The sequence below is a fragment of the Coturnix japonica genome, chromosome 3 (assembly GCF_001577835.2).
Source record: "Coturnix japonica isolate 7356 chromosome 3, Coturnix japonica 2.1, whole genome shotgun sequence".
NCBI lineage: Eukaryota > Metazoa > Chordata > Aves > Galliformes > Phasianidae > Coturnix > Coturnix japonica.
The window spans coordinates 80,732,215-80,749,509 of record NC_029518.1 but is presented as its reverse complement, the minus strand read 5'-3'; the positions used below and the strand labels follow the sequence as shown (position 1 = coordinate 80,749,509).

The window sequence follows — 17,295 nt, the reverse complement described above, 5'->3', positions numbered from 1 at the left end:
CTTTAGCATCAAGTACACTAATTCCCTTTGCATACCCAAAAGCCAAAACACTTACCTTGCACAGACTGGAACTCGCTCTGAGCTCTCAGCAGCTTTGCCCTGAGAGTTATGGAGCTTTTAGCTCCTCCTACACAGCAAATTGCAGACACTTCTCTGCTGATGGTTAACACTATTACTTAACAGTTAAAACATCTAGTTTTAATCCCTTCTTACTTACAAGAAGGGAACTCCTAACTGATGCTGACAGTGCACATATATAACACTTGTGAGAGGTCACCAGCATTTCAAACAACCACCTCAGCACTATATTTTAATACTTCCCATTTTCACTGTATGGTAACTTCCTACTTAGCAAGAATCACAGCAGCCACAAACTTTCCATGGTTTAAGAAAAAAACACCATGATACTAATCCAATTTCACTTAAAATATTTCATGATTTTGTACTTTTGTACCTCTTTACAGATGTTAGAACAACTATTTCAGCTGCAATCCTTTGTCAGATTACTTCCCTTCTTTTAGAGGCAGGGGATTGTTCCTTCAGGATATTTTCACTAGAAGAACCTCATTTTTGAAGACAGAATTATTTCTGTCAAAAACACCATCCTTGATTTGCCCTGGGGAAAATGACTGCATATAGTGAGAGTAGGAGGAGGTGAAAGGAGAGCCCTATCAGGAGGGCCTACAGCTAACTGTTTTACTTGATAACAGTGTTGATAACAAAAAGTTTGGTAGCATATGATCGCCCTTGTTCCACCTCCTGTCTAATCTACCTGGTTAGTACCTCTGTAGGTATTACTGCACTCAAGGTCAATGTGCTCTGTGAAAATCTGCTGAATCACCGCAGGCTTGAATGCGGGCCAGGACATTCTTCTGCTATTCCACAGGGGTTGTATGAACTGTAGCCAAATAATTGAGTTGTTACAGTACAGGGCTTGTTCCTTTTGGTGCTCCTCACAGATGATGACGGACAGCACAGATTTGTTGCTTATCTCCTTTCAATGGACCTAAATACAGGTGGGAGGAATTGCTCACCAAGCACTGGAGCTACAACCAATATGCAAACCAAAGTCAGCAGTACGCACACTAAATCATGAGTACAGCTTTTCTATATTGTGGGAACAGCTCTTTGCATAGCTTAAGCAGATATAAGCTGAAGGACAGATGCTTGCATACATGTAAGCTCAAGAACAGAGTGCAGAGGAGGCTGTGGAGCTTGTTGTCAAGTGAAGGTAAGAAAGTAGAATAGATGTCCTGTTGTTGAAGATAAGACAGCAAAACAGATGCCTCAGCCCAGTGGGAACTTATGTGAATTAATCCCATAAAATTAACAGGGAGAACGTATCCCACAGCCACCGGAGATGTTAATTCTGCCCTTGTCCTTGGAATGTAATGAATACATACAGACTATGCCTTTAGATATGTAGTCACACCCTCTCTAGGTGTGCATGTTCGGTGGGAGCAATCCCAAACGCACCCAGCGCTGTCATAAATGGAATAGCTGCTTGACATAACTCATTGTCACATCACGATACTTTGTAGGTTTTCTCAGTTTCAACACAAAAGGTCAATTTCTGGCACGTGTGAAGGCATCTGATTTTTAAGTACTTCTCACTTCAGGAGAACCATCCAAGTGAAAAAGCTAAGGGAAATCTGATAGATACAACTTAATAAATTAATAGAATATTCAACACTGGTGCTGCTGCTGGCCACCAGCTTGTTTGCATAAGGGGACTTCCTTTAAAATAAAAAGACTGATATAGGTAATAATTGGTTTACATATATAATGCTGATTTCCTGACCAAGAGTACTAATGTTTTGCATCATCAAACCTTGCAAATTCCTCTCCCATAAAATCTGTCAGAATTAATCTGGCTTGGGTTGCAGATACACTCAAAATTCCAAGGCTGTCTTTAAAATGTAAGGGAAATTGGTGCCTGCACGAACTGCATTGTGTTGTGATATTCATAGGAGGAGGAGGGGATGGAGGGAACTGAGCCTCAGCTGTGACTAAGGAGACCTGCAAGGATATGCCCAGCCCTGCCTTGTTGCAGATACAAAGGACTCATCTGGCACTTTGTATAATTCAAAGCAACTGAATACTTCTTGCTCTTTCTGAGCTGTCACTGCATGCGTTCAGCACACCTGAAAAGCCCAGCTCACACATTCTATCCTGAGTTCCACCCACAAAATCTGGCTGGGTAGGTATGTAACAAGTGATCTTTTAAACTCAGGGGTATGTTTACACAAGATAGCCTTGCATTTACCAATAACACAGCTCCAGGGTGTTATCTGAGCACTGTTGCTTTTGGAGCTTTCCGTACATTCACATCTCAAAACACTCCTTTCAAGTACATCCCCTGCTTTGAGATTATTTTATTCACATTCCCTCATTTTCTCCCTTTCTGTCTCCTGCTCAGCTCGCAGTTACAGTTTGTGTCTACTTGGCAACAAAGAGTGTTACTGTGAGTACAGAAACACCCATCCCCAAGGAAGATCATTATGTTGGCTGGTATCTGCAACGAGCTCATGAGGAACAGCCACTGCTCTGCAGCAGAACTCAACCCAGTCAACAGGTGCTCCAAACCTCTGCTCAGCTAATAGCTTGCCATGGGGATTCAGACACTTCAGTCTCCTTCTGCAAAGTTCTCCTTTCACATGAATAGGTGCTGGATAACAAAGACTTGATGAAGTCACAATCAGACTAGAGCTGCTTGTTGTCTAATTAAGACCTGAACAGAAATCATGCTTTTAGGTAAGCATCTAATTACAGCTACATTATACGCACAAACACAAAAGATCATGAACTATGCACTACTTTTCAGTCCAGTAAGGGATTGCCTTGTACTACACACAGTGAAAGTGCTCCCAAACAGCCTATTGTTCAGAATTACTTCATTCCCTGGTGCTCCAGAAATACATGATGGTCTCATGTCCTCTCCACCTGAGGACACAACTGCACTCATGGCCCTCACAGCCTGGACCACCACCAGACAAGCACTCCAACATCCAGCGCATGGATACAGGCTGGAAGATGCAGGAAGAGCAAACTTCCCTGACCTCCCCCGAGGCACAGGGACAGCTGAGAAAAATCACTGCTTGCCAGTGCCAGCAAAGGAACACCCCGCTACCAGCCTGTACTTGTTCATCACTGCTCCCTCAGGGACAGCTGCTGCCTCGGGCCTCAGCTACACCCACCAGAGCGACTGCTACAGCTGTGAACACTGTCTTTTTGGTTCTCTTTTGTGTGTGTGTGTGTGTGGGTGTATGGGGGGGGGGAGGGGTTTGTTCAAAACAATTCTATTACCGGCCTTCCATCAAGGAGCACACAAGCACATTTACAGGCGTATACATAGTCTGCTGCCTGAACTTAAACGCTTCTCCTCATCGCACACGGTCCGGCAGCACCACCGTCGCTCCCGGGACACTCAGAGCTCCGGGACGGCCCGCGTGTTCCCGGCCCCAGCCCGGCGGATCGCCCCCGGGGACGGAACTCCCATTCGGGCCGCCCCCCTCTGCTCTGCCCTGTCCCAGTCCAGCGCGCTCCCCCACAACCCCTACCACCTCCGGAGCCGCCGATACCGTCGATCGCTCTCCCTGTGCCGACGTCGCAGCGCAGCTCCAGGCCCGCCCCGGAGTCCCGTGTCGGCTGTGGGCGGCCCCGGGGCGGGGGAGAAGCTGCCCGTGGGAAGCTGAAATGGCCTTGGCTTGGAGGAAGAGCTGCTCGGCGATCTGCTCAGCGTCAGCGAGATATCAACATGGTTTTCATCTAAAATCCAGAGCACGGGGCCGTGGCAGCCCCTGGAAAGAGGCTTAGCTAAAAGCAGGTGGTGTCAGCAGGAGTTTTAGTGTCTGTTGCTGGCCCAGCTTCACACTGGCAGTGCTACAACAACCACATCTTCCTGCTTTCTCCTGCTGCATTTACTTATGCAAGTGATGTACTGAACGCATATTTACATACTCAACTTCCTTGCTGGCCTCTCAGTAGCACAGCTGGATTTCAGGGACTGTTATGGACAGCTCAAATCTGAGTTCAGTATCAGCTGGCAGAACTCAACACATGGCCGTGCATGTCAGGGCCCTGCTAGTGCCTGATGCCACCCAGAGTCCCCCTTCCTCCAACTATAACAGCTGCTCAACTCTACAGCTGGCTTCAAGCATTCCTCTTTCAATCCAGTGCTCATGGTGGCCACAGCCGTGTTTGTTAAAGGAGATACTGGTGAAGTGGCCAAGAAAAGAGGCTGAAATGCTGTGGACAAAACAGAAGTGCAGTAGGAACCTGATCCCAGTGTAAACCAAGCTGAGCAACAGCTCAGTTCAGAGCAAAGCTGAACTCAAACACTGCATCTCCCTGCAGTTCTGCCAAGCTCATTCCAGGATGGGATTGTTGTCTGCTGCTCAGGCTGAGCTCCTCTATATTCCAGCACAGCTTGGGAACACCACTAAGAGAACCAGAGAGCACTCGGGTGGGTACACAGCAGCAAGAAGTCACTGAATGTACATTGTAATGTCAACTTTATTTCTGGAAAAGTCTACGTTTTTAAGACATGTTAAATTTAAGAAAACAGAGTTAACCCTTGCCAGTGTAAAAATGAAACTACTGAAATTAAACTAATTTCATTAATTTCACTTTGCTTCTCAGGAAACACCACAGACAATGGAATGGAGTTACAGTGCAGGTAGGTTGCTGCTCATTCGAAAATTGCCAGCAGGGCTGGGATTTCTTTTTCCTGTAGAGGTGGTTTCTTCGGGCTGCCAGGCTGCAGGAATTTCTTGATATTGGGCATACTGCACATTCTTGCTTTGAAACTCTACAGAACAAAAAGAACACAGCGCTGTACTTAAGACCAATGGCGACTCTCAGAGTAACAGTGCATTGGGTGACGTGAGCCTGGTGGCTGGTTCCTTGTGGCTGCATTTTAGGGGCATTTCTCTTCAGAGTGTTTAAAATGATGCAGAACTCAGACACATCAGAAGTTGGTTTGCAGATGATCCTAAGTTAGGAGGAACTGCTGACTCCCTCTGAGGTGGGGAGACTTTGCAGAGAGATCTCTCAAAAACTGTAAGGCTGGCTGTCACACACCACACTGAGTTTAACATGAGTGCTGGATTCTGCACCTGGGATGCAGTGACCTTGGATGTAAGTACAGACTGGGAGTAGAGAGGCTGGAGAGCAGCCCTGAGAAAAGGGATCTGTGATTCTGCTGGATGACAGGTTGGACATGGAGCCAGCAGTGTGCCCTGGCAGCCCAAAGGACCAACACACCCTGGGGGGGTCCAGCACTGACACTGGGAGAGGGGAGGGGGTGTCCTGCTCTGCTCTGTGCTGTGCGGCCTCACCTCCAGCCCTGTGTGCATGTTTGGCTGCCACAATGTAAAGACATGAAACTGTTACAGTGTACGCAGGGGACTACACAGATGCCAAAGGATATATATGTCAAGAGATAGAAGGAGCAGCTTATGTCCCTTGGTTTGCTCAGCACAGAGCAGAGGAGCTGAAGGGAGACTTCATGGCAGCTGCAGCTTCTCACAGGGAGTGGAGGGGCAGCACTGAGCTCTGCTCTGTGACAGCGACAGGGCCGGAGGGAACGGCATGGGGCTGTGCCAGGGGAGGGGCAGCTGGGGGTCAGGGACCGATTCTGCACCAGATGGCATTGGGCCTGAGTTCAAGGTGCCCTTGGACAATGCTCTCAGACACCGAGTTTGAATTCTGGGAGGTCCTCTGTGGAGCCAGGAGCTGCATTCAATTGTCCTTATGAGTCTCTTCCAACTCAAGATATTATAGGATTTTAAGAATCTATGCTTCAACCCACTATGCCTTTCAGTACCCTGGCAGCTGACGTGACAGAAGGCCACCATAACCACCAGTATGGTCAATACCACTTAGGGTATTTGACTTTATTTTATTTTCCTACCCTCCCATCCCCATATTTTCTCAACCAGTTTAAATCAGGGGTTCTGATTTGGTTTATATCTGTTAAAACTGTCTATGCAATTACCTGCAAGACAGGAAACTTCGCAAGTGCATCAGGCTTGAACTCTTCCAGCACTAAAATGGTTTCCAGTAAATTCACATCTGCTCTGCTCAGCTTGTTGCCAACAAGAAAGTCTTGTCCGTGGTCTTTCAAAACCTAAAAACATGGAACAGGGACCAGAAGCAGATGTGATTGGTTTGTCACTTAACACTGTATCTTCAAAGTAAGGTCATCCACTGCAAGGATTTGTCGCCAAAGAAATGCAATGAGAAAACCTGTAGTACTATCACCCTGCTTCCAGCTCAGCCACCTTCCTGTTTTTCTTTTTCTTATTTAATGACAGGAGGACCTGCAGTCCTTCTCCTGTATGTATGCAGCAATTCTTCTAACACACGTTTGGTCAGAAGGATCTGTACTTCAGGAAGAGGCTTTGTGTAAAAGCCAGTGCTATTGTCTGAAACAACATACAGACTGAAACATGGAGCTCTGTGGAACTCAGTGCATCCTGGGTTGTTGCAGCTCTGCCTGTCTCTGAGACTTGCAGTGTCTTCTGTCTCCAGCCTCATCTCACTCCCACCACAATCAAAGCATTTACATTTAAATTTTTTCCTGTCTTTTCTTCTGAATTATAGATTGTGTATACCATGATTGGAATTTCAGTAAAACAGTATTAATTAAGCTACTAATTCTTTGTTATGTACCTTTTCAAAGACTGGTAAGTATCTGTTCATGGCCTTGTCGAAAATACTTGCAAGATTTTTCTCCTTTTCATTAGCAGGTTTGAAGTCATGGTACATGATTAACTCATTCAGATCTGCCAGTCCTTCCACATACATGTCAATTCTGAAAGGAACAGATCCAGTTGGTCAAGTCAAATATAGGAGGTCTGAATAGCACAACAGGCACAAGCTGGAACCCATCAGTAAATGGCTCTATCTGTTTTTTCACCAGGGCACATCTTCTCTGCATTTAAAACTTTTCAAACACAAATAAAGAATTGGCATACGTGTCATACAATTCCTAACAAATATCTTGAAACGTCTGACTTCTACTGAATAACATACTGAATAGCCTTTAACATTCTACAGGTAGAACCTGAGGACTTCGGCCTCTTCTCCCTGGCAACAAACAAGACCCAAGGAAATGGCCACAAGTTGTACCAGAGGAAGTTTAGATTAGACATAAGGAAAAACTTTCTCTCTCAGACAGTGGTCAGGCACTGGAATGGCTGCCCAGGGAGGTAGTGATGTCACCGTCCCTGGCAATGTTAAAGAGATGTCTGGATGAGGAGCAATGATATCTGGTTTAGTGGCTTGTAGAAGCAGTGCTAATGGGAGGATGGTTGGACTGGATGATCTTGTAGGTCCTTTCCAACCTTGTGATTCTATGATTCTATGATTTATTTATTTTTTTCCCTCCAATAAAGCACTGATCTCTGACTTTCAAAAAATCCCTTCCACCTTTCCTCCTGTCTTATCTATTACTACTGTACACATCACCTGCACTCAGGGTCAACACACACTACAAGAAAACTCCCCGAATAAATGTCTTGCAAGTCTAAATTTGACAAGAGATATTCTTGTGTCATCAGAAGAGTAGCACCAGCTATGAGCTAACAAACAAAGGTAGTACTGGTACAGTACAGGGCTCTCTCCTTCAGGTCTTTCCCGTAGAGATTGTATTTCCCTGCTATGTAGTTGAGGATGGCTCTGGTCTGCACCAACTTCATCCCATCAATCTCCACCATGGGTATTTGCTGGAACAGCAGGGATCCACCTGGAGAAGAAGAGGACAAGGAAATGCTCAGCCTGTGAATGAAGATCATCCATGGGGATATGGGAAAATAACCATCAATCTTATTCTTCATTTGTGACACCGATCCCCACTCTCCTAATAAAGTACTGAAAAAGTACTTTGGACACCTAGACTACTGTTAAAAATTGTGTTCATGCTTAGTGTTAACATAATCATTAATACTGAACTTTGTGACTCCTACATTGACTTTACATTGACTGAATATCGCTTGGTGTTTCACGTGATTACTGCAAGAGCTAAAGCCCTCTTGACATGAGGCTGTAGTTGTGTCCAGTTCTGGGCTCCCCAGTACAAAAAAGGTGGTGGAGTCTCCTTCTCTGGAGATATTCAAGACCCGCCTGGACGCCTACCTGTGCGACGTGGTGTAGGGAACCTGCTTTGGCAGGGGGGTTGGACTCGATGATCTCTAGAGGTCCCTTCCAACCCCTACAATTCTGTGATTCTGTGATTCTGTGTAAATCCCTTCCTGAAGGAGATCAGCATGGCAAAGGCCACTCTGAGTTCAGATATCTTTGAAAAGCCAAGCAATGAGCACAGTTGTGTAATTTGGTTCAGAAGAAATGTGAGTAACCAGGATCACTGCAATGGAATCTAAAGAGAGCAAGGTGAGCCGCTGCAGGGAAAACAGGAGCACAACACAAGTACAGCTTAAACTCAGAGATCGACAACACTGGCTTCATACAGATTATCAAATAACATCTTTGTGGGCAGCCGAAAGTATGAATGAATTTCACTGTGATCTGACTGGAAGGAATGTACAAACTTGGGGCAACCAGCAAAGGGTTACTGCTAATACAGAGAAGGTGCCATCTGAACACTAGGAAACACTGTTACTGTGAGGGTGATGCAGGGCTGGCAGTTCTTGCCCAGAGCCTGTGGGCTCTCCTTGGAGATCTTCAAAAGCCACTTGGATTTGGTCCTGGGGACCTACTCTAGGTGTCCTTCCATGAGTAGGGGACGGACCTGAGGGACCTCAAGGTGATAATTACTGCAGTGCATGTCTGTGATTCCATCTGTAACATCCAGTCTATGTTATCTTTCATGAAACATAATTCCTCTCATGTTCCAGGACAAACAGTACAAATGATCATTATTGTCTGATTATTAAACAGGGAAGGAAACTTACCAGCCCTTAGCTTTTGGAGATCTTCCTTTGTTTCTACAAATTTTTCTTCAAACTGCAGGGGATACAAAAGACAAATTGTGTTCTGACTGCATGTTTTAATTTCTACTTGTCACAAGACAACAAGGCCCCAAAACACAATGCTGATGGGAATTTTGCTTCAGGAACACCAAATCAGGTTTTGAAGAATTAGTTTGCCTTTTCCATATTGTCTCCTTGTCCATCTTGCATTACATTCTTAGATCCTCAGGGCAAGGTACTAAGGTTGCTCCATAAGTAATGCCTGCCACCTTTTTTTGGGGGGGGGTTCATGGAAACTAAAATAAATATGAACAACAGAGTAGCACCATTTGGTGGACCAGATTATCCCCAAGAAAACACCATTAGCTATGAGCTTTCCTCAGCGATGAACAAGAACCTGCATGCCTTGTTAGCAAAAACAGGCATGGCCATCTGGAAGGTGGCTTGTGTAACACACTGCTGTCAAAAAATGCTGATACTCCTTGCCATCTTCACACCCACTGTTTAGCCTGCATAACTGTTCAGAAAACACTGATTAATGTCAATGGGTGCCATTTTTATGCATGAGGAATTCAATTCCATACCTTTTTTTCATATGCATGATCATGCCAGCTGCCATTGTGTCAGACAGCCCCTCTGCTGCCATTTCATTGTTGCAACAATAACACGTAATGAAATACTGCCAGGAAGGTTCAGCCTCTACTGCCACATCACCAAAATCCACCTCTGTCATCATGAGCCAATGTAATAAAAAAGGGAGCATTACTTTCCAAGAAGTCCTTCTATTCTGTTATAGGCATAATTTATATACTATTCTGGAAACTGAAAGCAAACTAGAGGCCATCAGAAGTTGAGGGGCTCAACTCCTCTGACTAGAGAATAAGACAAGTTCTGATGCTGTGGTGTCAAATGATTTCTTGCACTGGTCACAAGGGAGATGGATGTAAAATGCTAACAGTAGGACTGACACACAACGCTTGGAAGAGAAACAGCAACTCGGCATCATTTATTTGGTGATGGGTGAGCAATGCATTAAATGCAGAATCAGAAATTACTGGTATGTCCATTATTAATAATGAATACTATAAATGAGTATTTGTCACATGCTATCAGTAGAACAACCATAGACAAACCTCAACTCCAGCAGCTGCTAGTAGCCACTTCACTGGTTCCATTCGGCCTCGGACACTGACATAGTGCAGAACTGGCTTCCCAGACATCTTTCCACGTATCTGATTTCCTGCTATCCAGAACAGAAAAGAACTCTCATAAATCAAAGAGGAACAGAATGCAGTTGTCTTCTTTTAAACCAATGACTGATGATGCAGGGCTGTCATCGTATCACCAGAGGAGACAAGAGTGGCTATGTGTTGGAAAGCGGTACAGTATTTCACACCTGCAGTTTAGTTAAGCACATCCGTGTACTGACAGCAAGTGGCCCATTTCAGAGACCATGCAAAGCAAAGACCAGTTCCAGCCCAAAGTGTCCTGCTCTGACTGAAAATCTGGCTGTGCACAAAACACTGAGTAAACTTAGCAATTACTGTAGTTTCTGTGCTAGACTTTAAGGTGCATTATAATGAGACAGGAAGAATTTCCCTGCCATCCTTGGACACATCCATAGAATAGAATCAAAGACTCATTAAAGTCAGAAAAGACCTCTAAGATCATAATCTACAATTGTGTAGCCATCCCCACCATACCCCCTGGTGCTATATCTACCCTTGTCTTGAAGGCCTCCAGGGACTGTGACTGCCACACTTCCCAAGAAAGCCTGGTCTAATTCCTCACTGTTATGGCTGAGAATAAATACTTCCTAATGCCAGAACCTCCTTTTCTAACCTGAACCTCCTCTTGTGCAACTTGAGGCTAGTACCTGCTCAGTTCTACTCCAGCTCATGCAGGGATTCAAATCAATAATTGTCTCCGAGCACGTGGGCTTCTGCCCCATTCAGAACCAGTGCACAGCAAACACAGTGAAGGCATAGGCAGTGCCCAGCAAATGGCTACAACTAAACAAATCTCCCTTGTAAGTAGCTTGCCCCTGTCTCCAAAATAGGAACCACTTCACACTTCTGAGATCTAAACTGATTTTTCTTCAATCCGCATACATGCAAAGCAGATGACTATTAATTACTCATATGATGCACAAAATCCTCTGAGAAATTAATGCACTTGTAGGTATTTAATTCACAAAATCCATCCACTGACTTTAGCATCAAGTACACTAATTCCCTTTGCATCCCCCAAAGCCAAAACACTTACCTTGCACAGACTGGAACTCGCTCTGAGCTCTCAGCAGCTTTGCCCTGAGGTTATGGAGCTTTTAGCTCCTCCTACACAGCAAATTGCAGACACTTCTCTGCCGTTGGGTAATGCTACTTCTTAATTAAAACATCTAGTTTTAATCACTTATTACTTACAAGAAGGGAATTCCTAACTGATGCTGACAGTGCACATAGACAACATTTATGAGAGGTCACTAGCATTTCAGACAACCACTCCAGCACTACGTTTTATACTTCCCATTTTCACTGTATGGCAACTTGCTACTTAGCAAGAATCACAGCAGCCAAAAACCTTCCATGGTTTAAGAAAAAAACACCATGATACTAATCCAATTTCAATTATAACATTTCATGATTCTGTAGTTTTGTACCTCTTTGCACACCTATCATCAACTATTTCAGTTGGAATCCCTGATTGGCCACCTTTCTTTCCTTTCTTTTAGAGGCAGGGGATGGTCCTTCAGGATATTTTCGCTAGAAGAACCTCATTTTTGAAGACAGAAGTGTTTATTTCTTTCTGACAAAGACACTGCCCTGGATTTGCCCTGGGGAAAATGACTGCTGATATTGAGAGTAGGAGGAGATAGAAGGAGAGCCAATTGCTGTTTTATTTGATAACTGTGTTGATCACAAAGAGGTCAGTATCACATAATCTCCCTTGCCCCCACCTCCTGTCTAATCTACATCGTTAGTGCCCTTGTAGGCAACATGTGCACCCAAGGTCAATGTTCTCTGAAAAAATCTGCTGAATCACTCCAGGCTTGAATGCGGGCCAGGATATTCTTCTGCTATTACATGGAGGGAGTATGAACTGAAGTCAAATAAATGAGTTGTTAAGATAGATATAGGTAATAATTGGTTATCATATACAATGCTGATTCCCTGACCAAGTGTAGTAATGTTTTGCATCATCAAACCTTGCGAGCTTTCCCATAGAATGAGTCAGAATTACTTTGGCTTGGGTTGGAGCTACACTCAAAATTCCAAGGCAGACTTTAAAATGTAAGGGAAATTGATGCCTGCACGAACTGCATTGTGTTATAGTACTGACAGGAGGAGGAGAGGATGGAGGGATGGGAGCTTCAGTTGTGACTAAGGAGAGCTGCCTTGTTGCAGATATAAAGGAAACATCCGGTGCTTTGTATAATTCAAAGCAACTGGATACTTCTTGCTCTTTCTGAGCTGTCACTGCATGCGTTCAGCACACCTGAAAAGCCCAACTCACACATTCATTCCCATGACACTGTTCTCCTGAGTTCCACCCACAAAATCCGGCTGGGCAGGTATGTAACAAGTGATCTTTTAAACTCAGGCGTATGTTTACACAAGTAGCCTTGCAGTTATCAGTAACGTAGCTCCAGGGTGTTATCTGATGACTGTTGCTTTTAGAGCTTTCTGCATATTCACACCACAACACGCTCCTCTGAAGCACATCCCCTGCTTTGAGATTTTCTTCACATTCCCTCATTTTCTCCCTTTCTGTCTCCTGCTCAGCTCGTAGTTACAGTTTGTGTCTTCTTGGCAACAAAGAGTCTTACTGTGAGTACAGAAACACCCATCTCCAAGGAAAACCATTATGTTGGATGGTATCTGCAACATGCTCTATGTGGAACAGCCACTGCTCTGCAGCAGAACTCAACCCAGTTAACACGTGCTCCAAACCTCTGCTCAGCTGACAGCTTGCCATGGGGATTCACAGACACCTCAGTCTCCTGTAAAGTTCTCCTTTCATATAAATAGGTGCTGGATAACAAAGACTTGATGAAGTCACAATCAGACTAGAGCTGCTTGTTGCCTAAGACCTGAACAGAAATCAATGCTCCAGAAATACCTGATGGTCTCATGTCCTCTTTGCCTGAATACACAACTGCACTCGGGGCCCACACAGCCTGGACCAGCGCTGACAAGCATTCCAACATCCAGTGTGTGGATACAGGCTGTGAGATGCACTACAGGGGCAGGCCAGCTTAAGCAGAAAGAGCAAACTTCCCTGACCACCCCAAGGCACAGGGACAGCTGGGAAAAATCACTGCTTGCCAGTGTCAGCAAAGGAACACCCCACTACCAGCCTGTGCTTGTCCATCACTGCTCCCTCAGGGACTGGAAAGGCCTGAAGCTTTGGGGCAGGAGAGGAAAAGCAGAGACCTCCCAGCAATGCTGAGGGACCCAGCTCTGGGCTTTGGGCTGAACACCTCCTGTGCTGTCACTGTGCTGAAGGGATTCTGTTACCGCTCTGCAACACACGCTCCTTGGAAATGTCGACTCACATTCGAGTAGCAAACTTGGACCTTTCCTGAGCAGCACAGCTGGGCCTGAAATGACAAACCACCCACAGCTGCTGCCTTGGGCCTCAGCTGCACCCACCAGTGACTGATACAGCTGTGAGCACTGTCTTTTCAGTTATTTTGTGTGTGTGTGTGTGTGTGTTGTTCAAAACAATTCTACTACCAGCCTTCCAGCATGAAGCACATAAGCAAACTTCCGTGCATGTACTCAGTCCGCTGCCTGCACTTAAACGCTCCTCCTCGCTGCACGCAGACCTGCAGGCAGCCCGGGGCGATGCTCTGCTCCCCGCACACACACCCGCTCAGGCAGAAGGACCTTAGAACAGACCCTGCTGCATCCAGCCCGTTCTTGGGGCTGCAGTTGCTTACCAGAGGGCGGCTTCCACTCGGATTCGGGCCAAAAGTTCTATTCTTCAACCAGCCGAGCTGGAAAAGGCTCCAGAAAGAGTATACGAGCAAATCACCGCCCAACACAGCACATCAGCGCCACAACCGGTGGCTCGACGCCAACCCAGCCGTACCGCCGGCAGAACCCACCCCAACACAGACCAACCCCGCTCCGCTTCCGCGCTCCTCCCAGCCCGGCCCCGGCGTCCCGTGTCGGCTGTGGGCGGCCCGGGGCCCGTGATGGGGTGTTTCGGAGGCGGGGAGGTGCTGCATGGCAGTGCTCCGCCTTTGCTCCTCCGTGCGTGGTAGCGCTGTCGGTGCGCTCTGTGCCTTCAGAATACACCGCTGTCTTTAGGGCTTTCGCCCCTCGTGCGCCCAGTTAGCTCTGGGGAGCACCTGTAAGGGAGAACGAGTGAGCCCTCCGGTGTGTGAGGAGCAGCAAGATGTCACCGAGCATGAACTTTAACGTCAGTAGTTAAACAGGGACTTTATTTGAGGGAAAGCTCCTATTTAAGACAGTTTCATCATGTGTACCGCCTAAATGAGTGACTTGCTTAGGAAGTATTTGATGTAGGTTGGCGAAAGAGACATCACAAAACTTCTCACTGATTTAATTAATTCTGCTTATCAGCAAACACAGAGACAATTAAATGGAGTTTCAGTAGGTTTTGGGTGGTGTTCAGTAGAAAATTGCCATCAGTTTCGGTAAATCTTTTTCCTGTAGACGTGGTTTCCTCTGGCTGCCAGGCTGCAGGAATTTCTTGATGTTGGGGATATTGCTTATTCTTGCTTTAAAACTCTACAAAACAAAAGGGAAACAGCACTGTGCTAAGGAACGATAGCAACTATCAGAATAGAGGTTCATTAGGATACATCAACCTGGTGGCAGGTCCCCAGTAGCATCACTCGAGGTCCAGTCATTTAGTGTGCTTATATGTGATCTGGATGTACAACTCAAATGCATCCGAACGAGGTTTGCAGATGATCCTAAGTTAAGAGGAGCACTTGACTCCCTAAAGAGTGCTGTGTGGCCTCACCTCCAGCAATGTGTGCAGGTTTGGGCGCCACAGTATTACAAGGATGATAAACTATTAGGGAGTGTCCAAAGCGGGGCTACCAAGAAGGTGAAGGGTCAGTGTGGGCATGGAACAGGCTGACCAGGACAGTGGGTACTGCCCCAAGAGGATGGAGTTCAAGGAGCATTTAGACCACGCTCTCAGACACCGATTTTGAATTCTGGGGGTCCTCTGTGGAGCCAGGAGCTGGAATCAGTGATCCAAAGATCCCTTCCAACACAAGATATTATGGGATAGCAAGAATCTATGCTTTAATCTGCTATACCTTTCAATACGCTGGTGGCTGTGCTGACAGAAGGCCACCATAACCACCAGTATTTCAGGCTGGTCAAAACCACTTAGGGTATTTGACTTTATTTTATTTTCCTACCCTCCCACCCCCACATTTTCTCAACCAGTTTAAAATCAGGGGTTCTGATTTGGTTTATATCCATTAAAACTGTCTATACAATTACCTGCAAGACAGGAAACTTCGCAAGTGCATCAGGCTTGCACTCTTCCACCACTAAAATGGTTTCCAGTAAACTCACATCTGCTCTGCTCAGCTTGTTGCCAACAAGAAAGTCTTGTCCGTGGTCCTTCAAAACCTAAAAACATGGAAGGGGGAAGAGAAGCAAGTGTGATATTGCGTCACATAACATGATGTCTTCAAAGTAAGGTCATCGACTGCAAGGATTTGTTGCTAAACAAAGAAATGCAATGAAAACACCTGTATTACTATCAGATAATCTGACCATTCTGCCATCACAGCCATTATACATCAGTCCTTTCCCTTCTGCATCTATTTTTTTCCCCTGACAGCTGAGCTCCAGCCCTCTTGCCTTCATTTCTGCAGCCCTTGTAATTACAGCACTCTTCCCCACGCAGTGTTGGTCTACACATCACGAAACACAACCATCACTGTACAGAATTTACAAAAGACTGGAATTCAGCCCAGGCCATAGTAGGAGTATCCTGGACTCTTTCAAACGATGGGCAGCTCCCTTATTTCTCATCTCTTTCTGCTTCAGTTTGGGAATATTGCACTAGGGGCTCTCTGCATGTAGCCCCTGCCTCAGTCTCTTGACACCCTGCTTCCAGCTCAGCCACCTTCCCTTTTTCTTTTTCTTATTTAATGGCAGGAGGACCTGCAGTCCTTTTCCTGTATGTATGCAGCAATTCTTCTAACTCATGTTTGGTCAGAGGGTCCTGTACTTCAGGAAGAGGCTTTGTGTAAAAGCCAGTGCTATTGTCTGAAACAACATATAGATTGAAACATGGAGCTCTGTGGAACTCAGTGCGTGCTGGGTTGTTGCAGCTCTGCCTGTCTCTAAGACTTGCAGTGTCTTCTGTCTCCAGCCTCATCTCACTCCCACCACAACCACAGCATTTACATTTATGTGCTAATTTGTCCTTTCTGTTTTCCTGAATAGAATATGTTTGTGTAGCCCAGGAATGGAATTTCAGGAAAACAATATTGATTAAGCTACTAAATCTTTGCTACGTACCTTCTCAAAGACTGGGAAATATCTGTTTGCAGCCTTGTCCAAAGCATTAGCAAGATGTTCCTCCTTTTTATCTGCTGGTTGGATAATGTTCATCATGACTAACTCATACAGATCTGCCAGTCCTTCCACATACATGTCGATTCTGAAAGGAACAGATGCAGTTGATCAAGTCAAATACTGGAGGTCCAAATAGTGGAACAGGAGCTAGCCTCATCCCATCAGTAAAAGACAATACCCCTTCATTTTTTACCAGAGGTGATATTTCTCTGTATTAAGTTTCTCAAACTTGAATACAGAATTGGCACATGTGTATCCAAGCCCATAGTAAAATTCTCATCAGTTGTGTTTAATCAAACAGTGGGTCTATACAATTCCTAACAGATATCTTGAATTGTGCTTATTAAAATGAAGTATTTTAACATACTTCAGGTTAAACCATGGTTCCATGGTGCTTTTCCTTTTTTCTTTCTGATAACCATGTTGAACTCTGATCTTTATAAGTTCCCCTACGCCAACCTGCCTGCCTTATCTAGCTCATTATTGCTATTGTAGACATTGCTCACAGTCACACTGAACACATGCTGTAAAAAAACTCTCTGAACTACTGTGACTCTGAATGTGAGCTAAGATATTCTGTGTTACGACATCTATTGTTACACGGAAGAGTAGTACCAGCTATGAGCTAACAAACAAAGGTAGTACTGGTACAGTACAGGGCTCTCTCCTTCAGGTCCTTCCCATAGAGATTGTATTTCCCTGCTATGTAGTTGAGGATGGCTCTGGTCTGCACCATCTTCATCCCATCAATCTCCACCATGGGCACTTGCTGGAACAGCAGG

General features: G+C 45.4%; 2 protein-coding genes across 13 annotated transcripts in view; both read right to left on the bottom strand.

Moving 5' to 3' along the window:
• Positions 1 to 17,295, bottom strand: part of LOC107312130 (glutathione S-transferase-like) — a 49,966-nt gene that overhangs the window by 16,005 nt on the left and 16,666 nt on the right. For 2 of the 9 annotated variants that reach the window (XM_032443463.1, XM_015859279.2), the window contains exon 1: positions 3,561 to 3,582. The exons of 2 other annotated variants lie outside the window; for them this stretch is intronic. The gene's annotated coding sequence lies outside the window, so the exon portion shown is untranslated. Of the gene's footprint in view, positions 1 to 3,560; positions 3,658 to 17,295 lie in introns of those variants that run through there. 5 more of the 9 variants (XM_015859270.2, XM_015859287.2, XM_015859278.2 and 2 more) reach the window with 5 other exon arrangements.
• On the bottom strand, positions 4,498 to 14,075 carry LOC107312129 (glutathione S-transferase-like). 4 transcript variants are annotated; one of them, XM_015859267.2, is made up of 7 exons: positions 13,876 to 14,075; positions 10,067 to 10,173; positions 8,916 to 8,967; positions 7,618 to 7,750; positions 6,676 to 6,817; positions 5,999 to 6,130; positions 4,498 to 4,810 (listed from the first exon to the last, which is right to left on the bottom strand). In XM_015859267.2, exons 2-7 carry the CDS (start codon positions 10,151 to 10,153, stop codon positions 4,691 to 4,693), a joined length of 666 nt encoding a protein of 221 aa, XP_015714753.1. In that variant the 5' UTR covers positions 10,154 to 10,173; positions 13,876 to 14,075; the 3' UTR covers positions 4,498 to 4,690. The 4 variants fall into 4 exon arrangements, with proteins under 4 accessions (XP_015714753.1, XP_015714752.1, XP_015714754.1 ...); XM_015859266.2 differs by having other exon boundaries at positions 10,067 to 10,176; positions 13,876 to 14,074; XM_015859268.2 differs by lacking the exon at positions 13,876 to 14,075 and adding an exon at positions 11,199 to 11,326 and having other exon boundaries at positions 10,067 to 10,176.

Excerpts from the sequence above, each read along its gene's own strand:
- LOC107312129 (XM_015859267.2), bottom strand. The coding sequence starts at position 10,153 with ATGTCTGGGAAGCCAGTTCTGCACTATGTCAGTGTCCGAGGCCGAATG. Across the intron at positions 8,968-10,066 it reads TAGCAGCTGCTGGAGTTGAG|TTTGAAGAAAAATTTGTAGA; the intron begins GTTTGTCTATGG and ends TATCCCCTGCAG. Across the intron at positions 4,811-5,998 it reads CGAAGTTTCCTGTCTTGCAG|AGTTTCAAAGCAAGAATGTG; the intron begins GTAATTGCATAG and ends TTTGTTCTGTAG.